Source organism: Callithrix jacchus, chromosome 17, assembly GCF_049354715.1.
Source record: "Callithrix jacchus isolate 240 chromosome 17, calJac240_pri, whole genome shotgun sequence".
Classification (NCBI taxonomy): Eukaryota; Metazoa; Chordata; class Mammalia; order Primates; family Cebidae; genus Callithrix; species Callithrix jacchus.
The window spans coordinates 17,129,673-17,139,948 of NC_133518.1; the positions used below are offsets into that span (position 1 = coordinate 17,129,673).

At 39.8% G+C, this 10,276-nt stretch overlaps 1 protein-coding gene across 1 annotated transcript in view; it reads right to left on the bottom strand.

The window, feature by feature from the left end:
- The window catches only part of SAMD7 (sterile alpha motif domain containing 7), a 28,550-nt gene extending 18,612 nt beyond the window's left edge, over window positions 1-9,938 (bottom strand). The window contains exons 1-3 of the mRNA XM_017965840.4: window positions 9,810-9,938; window positions 8,893-9,029; window positions 1,100-1,226 (exon numbers count right to left, since the gene is read on the bottom strand). Coding sequence (XP_017821329.3) covers window positions 1,100-1,200 — 101 coding nt within the window. The 5' untranslated portion in view covers window positions 1,201-1,226; window positions 8,893-9,029; window positions 9,810-9,938. The remainder of the gene's footprint in view (window positions 1-1,099; window positions 1,227-8,892; window positions 9,030-9,809) is intronic.
- Window positions 9,939-10,276: the final 338 nt, after the last annotated feature.

Consider the following 10,276-nt stretch of genomic DNA (forward strand, 5'->3'; position numbering starts at 1 on the left):
TGGCTCATGCCTGTAATCCTAGCACTTTGGGAGGCTGAGGTGGCCAGATCATGAGGTCCAGGAGTTCGAGACCAGCCTGGCCAGCATGGTGAAACCCCTTCTCTACTAAAAATACAAAAATTAGCTGGGCATGGTGGTACATGCCTGTACTCCCAGCTACTCGGGAGGCTGGGGCAGGAGAATCACTTGAACCCAGGAGGCAGAGGTTGCAGTGAGCTGAGGTCGCACCACTTCACTTCAGCCTGGTGACAGAGCGAGACTCTGTCTCAAAATAAATAAATAAATAGTCCATTTTCTCTCCTGAATGTCAAAATATATATATATTTAAAAAAACCCAAGGGAAGGTACGTTACTTCCAGAGTGTGCGACCCAAATACCTATCATTTTCCTTTTATTGAAAAGAAAGAATTGTTTCTTCACAGGAAATCTAGGGTACCCAGTTGTTATGGACTTCTTTCCCTCCCCCCTGCAAAAAAAAAAAATTAGCACAGGAAGCCTTAACCACCAATGTGACTGCAGTTGGAGACAGGGCCTTTAAGGAGGTAATTTTTATTAAATGATATTATATAGGTGGAGCCCTAATCCGACAGGACTGGTGTCCTTTTAAGAACAAGAGATACCAGGGATCCTTTTCTGCAAATGCGCACTAGGAAGGGCCATGTGAGGACACAGTGAGCAAGTGTCTGCCTGTAAGCCAGAGAGACCTCACCAGAAACCAGCCCTGTAGCACCTTGATCTTGGACTCTCAGCTCCAGAACCAAGAAATGAAGTTCTGCTGTGTAAGCCATCCAGCCTGTAGTACTTTATTATGGCAGCCTTAGAAGACTAATACTCCAGTGTTTGCACCTGCACAATGCTGGTCACATAGGAAGTGCTCATTGGTTATTTGCTGAGGGAGTAGGTCAAGCAGGCCTCAGAGGAGAAATGACAGCTAACGTCCTGAGAGTGAGGTCAGCAGGGTATCTTGACTTGAATTACTGTACCACAGTTCACCAAAATAACAATAGACAATGAAACAACACTGGAGTTAACCTCATCCCAAAACTTAGTGACTGGCCATGTTGTTCTCTGATCAAACGATTACACTGGAGAGAAATACCTGTCCACAGTTGGAGGCCCGAATGGTGAGGGAATCAGCGGGATCGTCTGCTGCCCCGATGGGGTCAATAAAGGGTTCACAGCCATCACTGGGTTTGTCATCAGTATCTCTCACCACTGACGGAGCTCTGAAAAGAACCAGATAGACACTTCAACAAATAACTCTACTTTTTGTGAAATATTTGAATTCTTCTTGAACACAATAAAAGCCTTTTGTATTTTCACAATACTCGGGAAGATTAGTTACACCAAGCTTTTAGTTACACAAAAACCCGATATAAGTGTAGAACTCAGTGTTTTATCAGTATGCCCTTGGAATTTGTTGCAGAGTTCACTGTAATACCATACCGAACTACAAGCAATAATAAAATTAAACCAGCCTTGCAAGATTCCAGAAATACCAACTTCCTTTTCTTAGATGGAGTTTCACTTTTTGCCCAGGCTGGAGTGCAATGGCACGATCTCAGCTCATTGCAACCTCCACCTCTTGGGTTCTAGTGATTCTCCTGCCTCAGCCTCCCAAGTAGCTGGGATTACAGGCATGCACCACCATGCCTGGCTAATTTTGTATTTTTAGTAGAGACAGGGTTTCTCCATGTTGGTCAGGCTGGTCTTGAACTCCCGATCTCAGGTGAACCACCCACCTTGGGCTCCCAAAGTGCTGGGATTACAGGCGTGAGCCACTGTGCCTGGAAATTTATTGTACATTTAAAAATAACTAAATATAGGGCCAGGCGTGCAGGCTCACGCCTGTAATCCCAGCACTTTGGGAGGCTAAGGCGGCCAGATCATTTGAGGTCAGGAGTTCAAGACCAGCCTGGCAAACATGGTGAGACCCAGTCTCTACTAAAAATGCAAAAATTAGCTGTGTGGGGTGGCACACACCTGTAATCCCAGCTACTCTGGAGGCTGAGGCAGGAGAATTGCTTGAAACTGGGAGGCAGAGGTTGTAGTGAGCCAAGATCATGCCACTACACTCCAGCCTGAGTGACAGAACGAGACTCCATCTCAAAAACAAACAAATAAATAAAAATAACTAAGTATAGCTGTATTGTTTGTAACACAAAGAAATGACAAATACTGGAGGTGACGGATATGCCATTTACCCTGATGTGATTATTATCCATTGTTTTCCTGTATCAAAATATCTCATGTGCCCCCCATAAATATATACACCTATGTACCCATGAAAATTCAAAATTCAAAATAAATAAATAATTGGGTTTTCTTTTCTTTTCTTTTCTTTTTTTTGTGACAGAGTCTCACTTTGTTGCCCAGGCTGGGAGTGCAGTGGCATGATCTCGGTTCACTGCAACCTCTGCCTCCTGGATTCAAGCAATTCTTCTGCCTCAGCCTCCTGGGTAGCTGGGATTACAGGCAGGTACCACCATGCCCATCTAATTTTTGTATTTTTAGTAGAGATGGGGTTTCACCATATTGGCAAGGCTGGTCTCGAACTCCTGACTTCAGATGATCCACCTGCCTCGGCCTCCCAAAGTGCTGACATTACAGGTGTGAGCCACCACGTCCAGCTTTTTTTTTTTTTTTGAAATGTAGTCTTGCTCTATCACCCACGTTGGAGGGCAGTGATACGCAACCTCCACCTCCTGGGTTCCAGCAATTTTCCTGCTTCAGCCTCCCGAGTAACTGGGACTACAGGCATGTGCCAACATGCCCAGCTAATTTTTCGTATTTTCAGTAGAGATGGGGTTTCACTGTGTTAGCCAGGATGGTCTGGATCTCCTGACTTCGTGATCCACCCACTTCGGCCTCCCAAAGTGCTGGGTTTACAGGCATGAGCCACTGCACTCAGCCTCTTACTGTTTTTAAAAATCTGAGATACCTGCAGCTATGTTTGAAGAAAAAGATATTAGGAAGGAAATGTTCTGTTTTTCAAAGTAGTGACCTTTCTTTTCTTGTGTGTATGGTCAATTTAATTTTTTAAATACTTATTTCATTCACATGGTTCAAATACTAAAAGCATGATGACATTTAAATATACAATCACTTTATTAGCTTATTTTTCAGACCTAGCCCCACTGATCAAATTGGAAATCCAAATCCATGGGTCACCTAACATTGGCTTTTGCCATTCATATCTACATGTTAAAGTTCTTTATCTCTATTTATTTTCACTGTTTTTCTGTGAGGTCAGTAGACATTCTTCTCTGATAGTGGCCTCAGAGAGTTTAGTAACCATGACACAGTCAGGTGTCTGTAAAAATCTCCGTCAGGTGTCCATGGAGGATGCTAATGGAGAACCCAGGCTGGGTCGGAGGTGGGCTGGCACACAACTCTGGCGAGGACGTTGCTCCGCAGCTTGAAATCTCAGGTGCTGCCCAAGAGATCTGGTGCACAGCTGCCTTCTTCCTCTAGACAGACCATTTACAACAGAACAATGGGGGACATCACTTGATGTTTCGTTCTGAAAAATTGTTAAACTTTGATTTGTGTCATGAATTGATGGTCTCTAGCAGAAGTTTGAACTTACTCATGAGTGAGATAGAATTGTTATGTTATGGCCTCTATTTTGTTTTTTGTTTTGTTTTTTGAGCCAGAGTCTCACTCTCTTGCCCAAGCTGGAGTGCAATGGTGCAATCAGCCCACTGCAACATCCCCCTCTGGGGTTCAAGCAATTCTCCTGCCTCAGCCTCCCAAGTAGCTGGGTTTACAGGTGTGCACCACCACACCAGCTATTTTTTTTTTTTTGGATTTTTAGTAGAAACAAGGTTTCTCTATGTTGACCAGGCTGGGCTTGAACTCCTGAGTTCTGGTGATTCACCCACTTTGGCCTCCCAAAGTGCTGGGATTATGGGTGTGGGCCACGTGCCCAGCCTATAGGCTCTATTTTGTGCAGCAGATATCTAGAACTTATTCGTCCAGCGTAAAAGAAACTTTACCCACTGGACAACAGTTTTCCATATCTATCACCCCCAGCCTCTGGCAACCACTGTTAGATTTTCTGCTTCTATGAGTCTGACTATTTTAGACACCTCAGAGAAGTAGAATCACACAGTATTTGTCCTGCTGTGATGGGCGCTTTTTCACTTAGCATAATGTCCTCCAGGTTCATTCATTGTGCGTGTCAAAATGTATTAAGAAGGTACATTTCATGTTAAGCATTCTTACCACAAAATAAAACAAAAACAAAGGGACACAAGAAAACTTTAGGAAGTGTTGGCTACGTCTGTTACCTTAAGCGATGGCTTCACAGATTATGCATATGTCTAAACTCATCAAATTGTACACATTAAATATGTACAATTCTTTTATATCAAATTTTCCTCAATAAGGCTATTTTTAAAAATATAGGGTTCAGGCTGGGAGCAGTGGCTCACACCTGTAATCACAGCATTTTGGGAGGCCATGGTGGGGGTGGATCACCTGAGATCAGGAGTTCAAGACCAGCCTGGCCAACATGGTGAAGCCCCATCTCTACTAAAAATAGAAAAATTAGCCAGGTGTGGTGCCTGTAGTCCCAGCTATTCAGGAGGCTGAGGCAGAAGAATCACTTGAACTCAGAAGGCGGAGGTTGCAGTGAGCCATGATCACACCATGCACTCCAACCTGGGCGACAGAGGGAGACTCTGTCTCAAAAAATATATATACATATATATGTGTGTGTGTGTACATATAGTATGTGTGTATATATATGTGTGTGTCTGTATATATATATGGCTCAGCTTGTATCCTACGTGATGTCTGAGATAAGTCAGAAGGAAGGAGAAGGAAAAAGAAAGAGAGGAGCAAGAATTTCTTAGAGGCTGACCACCTCTCTTCCTCATACATTTACCTTTTAAAAAAGCCATGGAGATGAGTCACCAAAAGGAGATAAGATTGTCTTACTTTGGAATTCCCAAAGCAGGCCCTAAGGCAAGAACTTAAGTATAATAGCTTATTTGGGAGGCAATCCCAGGAAGCCCATGCGAGGCAGTATGGAAGCAAGACCAGGAAGGGAAAAGCCAGTGAAGGGTGAGTGAATTGATGTGCGGGTTTTCACTGTGGGCAACTGGTGCTCAACCCTGCTGGGAACCCGTTAAGAAACCTATGGTAGAATATCTCAGAATTGTCCTCATGAAGGACAAAGGGTTGGCCCATCAACTTCTGTGGGCCATTGGTTGAAGGCACAGTTCTCCTTTGCACCTGGGTTTTGCTTGAGCTAGACACAACAAGCTCCTGTGGTGCAGAAGAAAACCTTCAGATGGAGAAAGAGAGAGAGAGATGCAGGTGCTTGAGATGGGAAATGACTTCCATAGTTGTGGGTGAACTCAGAAGGAGGCCAGGAAGATGTAAGGTAGGGCAGCAATACTGACTAGTGCTATTGTGGCAACATGGCAGCCTTCCAATGTCATTCCACTAGACAATTGCCACAGGTGCCTTTCTTCTGAAATACCAGGTGCGCAAGGCTTAGACATATCTATATGAGCCTCTGTAGGGTCCACTGTCTGTAACAAAACAGTAGGATTTTTATTTTTTTACCATTAGTCACAAGTTATGTGAAATAAGTGGGAGAACTCAGTGCTATCTGGCCAATGGGAAAGGACAAGTCTTATCTAATGCACCATTAAAACTATCCTTGTACTACATCTGTTCTTGATTCCATGGTTCTTGGGTCTGGCTTGCTTTGTTTTTACAATGCCGGGGGGGGGGGGTTCATTGTTTTTAAATAAGTCCACCAAATTTTAATCCAAAATGCAAGCTATTCCGAGTGCTTGCTGAAATGTCCACGTGTCATGGAAGCCCCTGGGCAGGACAATGAGTCATTGGCATCTGCAGCACCTGTGTGTTACAGTTTTGGGCTCCACTTGGCTTCCCTAGTTTCTTTTAATCCTTGCATTTATGAACTAGTACTTACTCACTTACCATTATTATATCGATTGATGCCCAAATATTCTTTAAAGAAAAGGATTGCTGGCCAGGCGTGGTGGCTCACGCCTGTAAACCCAACACTGGGGGGCCAAGGTAGGCGGATCACAAGGTCAGGAGTTTGGGGCCAGCCTGACTAATATGGTGAAACCCCGTCTCTACCAAAAATACAAAAATTAGCAGGGCGTGGTGGTGCATGCTGTAGTCTCAGCTACTTGGGAAGCTGAGGCAGAAGAATTGCTTGAACCCGGGAGGCAGAGGATGCAGTGAGCCAAGATCATGCCACTGCACTCCAGCCTGGATGAAGAACAAGACTTCATCTCAAAAAACAGACAGAAAACAGGTTCGTTTATCATGCACATAACTCAAATTACATATTTTTAACTTTTGTTTTTCAGAGAAGTTTTAGGTTCACAGTAAAATGGAGTAGACAGTAGAGTTTTCATATCTTCCCTCAACATACACATGGACAGCTTCCCCACTGCCAGCATCCTGCATGAGAGTGTACATTTGCTGCAATCAGTTAAGCTACACGGACACTTCATTGCCACCCAAAATTCATAGTTTACATGTGGATTCACTCTTGGTGTTGTACATTCTATGGTTCTGACAAATGTAGAATGGCCCTTATCTACCAGTATACAGTATGGTATAGTATAGTATGGTATAGTATAGTATGGTACAATATGGTATAGTATAGTATGGTATAGTATAGTATGGTATAGTATAGTATAGTATAGTATAGTATAGTATAGTATAGTATAGTATAATATAGTATAGTATAGAATAGTATAGTATAGTATATAGTATAGTATAGTATTGAATAGTAAAGTATAGAATAGTATAGTATAGTATAGTATAGTATAGTGTATTAGAATAGAATAGTATAGTATATAGTATAGTATAGAATAGTACAGTATAGTATAGAATAGTATAGTATAGAATAATATAGAATAGTATAGTATAGGATATAGTATAGAATAGTATAGTATGTAGTATAGTATAAAATAGAATAGTATACAATAGTATATAGTATAGTATAGTATAGAATAGTATAGTATAGAATAGCATATAGTATAGTATAGTATAGAATAGTATAGTATAGTATATAGTATAGTATAGAATAGTGTATATAGTATAGTATAGTATAGAATGGTATAGTATATAGAATAGTATAGTATAGAATAATATAGAATAGTATAGTATATAGTATAATATAGCATAGAATAGTATAGTATAGAATAGTATACAATAGTATATAGCATAGTATAGTATAGAATAGTATATAGTATAGTATAGTATAGAACAGTATAGTACAGTATATAGTATAGTATAGTATAGAATAGTATATAGTATAGTATAGAACAGTATAGTACAGTATATAGTATAGTATAGTATAGTATAGTATAGAATAGTATATAGTATAGTATAGAATAGTATAGTATAGTATATAGTTTAGTATAGTATAGTATAGTACAGTGCAGTATAGTATAGTATAGAATAGTTTCACTGCCCTGAACCAAATTATATTTTGAAGGAAATAAAACCAGAATACTTTCAAGCAATGTTCTGAGGTTGATGTGATCTTTCCCTTCATTAGCCAGGTAGACACTTGAAACTCCAAATCTGTGTTCCCTTAAAACCATTGTTTTAGGGGTGCTGAGTCATATGATCAAGCATGAGTCTTTAAATGCATACTTTCATATTTTGAGGGCATCCCCTTCTATTTTAGACACATGTAGACAAATTGTAAACTGAGGTCACTTTGCCGTAGCAGATGAAATGCTTGAGCAAAAGTGCAGACTGGAATATAACTTTTCAGTGCAGAGTGTGTCTGGTAATCCCAAAATGAGGGAGTGCAGTGGTGCTTAGGTCTGCACTCAGGCTGGATTTCCCTGACCCAGAGCTCTAATCCTGGATGCCCGGCACATTAGGAGGATGAGGACTCCTTAGTCTCTGTCTTCAGACTCTTAACCTCAACAAACCCCTCCAGGCAGCACATAGACGATTTAGCTAGTGCTAATTCTGTCTCAACTGATTAGGGCAGCAGTAGTAAGACGTGAACTTCGTGAACTAAAGCCCTTGCCAAATCAGCAGATATTCACTGAATGATTTCCCAGTGCCCAGCAGCCAGCTGCCAATTTGATATATTTGTCTGTTATTGGCTATACTATGACCATCCATTAAAATCCGTGCAATTTGAGTTTAGAAAATCCTGGATTTGAGCAATTATATGTAGAATATTTACAGTATGTATGATGCATGTTTTCTGATTACATACATTAAAATCAGTTAGTCTTTAAATAACTGCTATATCTGGTAAGTTTTTATATTTGAAAAGTAGAGCAGTAGAATTAAATGTTTCCACAGTTCTGAGATAAATAAATGTAAAATAAATAAATGTAAAATTTTAAATTAAAATCAGACCAATTTTTACAGTTCAGGCCTGGCTTCTGGTAAGTTTGCTTGACTTTCTCTTAGGCAGTATCCCAACAATTCCAAAGTCATTCCTCCTACTTCTGCTTTGCAGAGGTCTTTGTAGCCCATCTCCTCCAACTCTGCTCTGAGCAAAACCCAAATAGGCCTTCTTCTGGGTCTGTTCGTGTCTTGCTCCCCTACCCATCTCTGCCAAGGACAGAGGAGAACTTTAGAGATCTCTTTTCTACTGGTTTGAATTATGCCACTGTCACCCCACTTTAGAAGGAAACCAGATTTAATTTTAGCTTTAGTCTTAAATAATAATGGGAATTTTATCTGTTAAACTAGCACAATATAAATAAAAAGGAGTTATCACTGTAATAGTGTGTACTACTACCAACAAAGACAGTTAATCCTGAAGCACTTGGCAGTGCCACTAAAATGTATTTCACTTTCACTAAAGGTATAGGCTGTTAGTACTTTTCTACTGCATTTCACCATAGCACTTACCCTGGAGATTGTTGTTGAGGGCAGTGGGTTATGTGCTGGCTGCTCTCACTTATTTCTTTTGACTCTGGAAGCTCATTTTCATTAGATCCATCCAGGCCGTCTTGAAATGTCAGGTGCTAGGCACAATTACAAATATCCTAACAAAAAAGGTAAACCTTTGTCATCATTAAAATAACTCAAAATTATGTAATTTCTACTGGATTCAATATAATTTATGTGCTACTACAGTTTGTATAAATTACATTCACTTTCTTCAAAAGATCGTGAAGCAAAGTCCATTACATATACATCTGTAGAGATTAAAGTGAAATTCTAGCCATATTCATATATAATGGAACTGAATATTAAGTATTTTAGTTAGAAAGTCTTAAAGAATGAATTAAGAAACATCAATATAGATTTTATTTCATGATTATCATTGATTGTTCCTCAATGTTTTTCTGAAATTTTCTACTCTGACATTTCATGGTTCATACATCATGACAATTTTTGGAATATAGATATTTGCAGTAATGGAGGCCATTAAAATAATAATGTGTAGTAAACACACAGATGGAACACATAGAGGTAGGTGCTTAATCTATTTGAAGATAATAAAACAACAGTAAATTTACATACGGCTTTGAACTGACTTTATCTTAAATAAATGTCATTTTACTTTCACTTAAAAACTCCAAAAACTGAGATCAGGCAGTGTTTATTTGGCAGAAATGGTACATTGTCTTTACTTGTTAGTAACTCAGTCAAGTAGGAATTTATTAGCTCACATACTGTTAGTAATAGAGCCAATAAAGTTTACAGATAAACTTAAGCATATCCTTCAAGATAAAGATGTCCTTCTATTTTATATGTACAGTATTTTACTTACAGTAACTGGCCTCGATTTTGGCCTAATCAATGTGTGGTTATGTACTTACATCCTCTGTGAAGGCTTCTTGTCTTTGATATTGCAGATGGAGGAACCACACAAAGACTTTCTGTCCTTCAACTGTAGAAGTTTCTCTGGCTACAGGTTGAAAAATACATCTGACAGCCCTTTCGAAAATGGTCTTAATTCAGTTTAACCTTGCCTTAAATACGAATTCAACTAAGTTGATTAGTCCTATTTCATGACAGAAACTTTGCCCTCTGATATCCTCTACAGATAGGCTAAAAGATGTTAAGCCCGAGGAAAGTGCCCTGCAAGGTACATAAACCCGTCTCAGAGCTTAGCCCTTAGTGTAATCCTTCCTTAGCCTTTAAGACGCTTTGTGGGCATTCACTTAATACCCTTGTTCAACTTGTTCAAAAGAAAAATACTATGTGAATAAATAATAAGCTTTTCTTTGATGAAACTATATAGTCTATTTCCAACAAGTGGAAACGTTTCTTTTGCAAGCAGGAA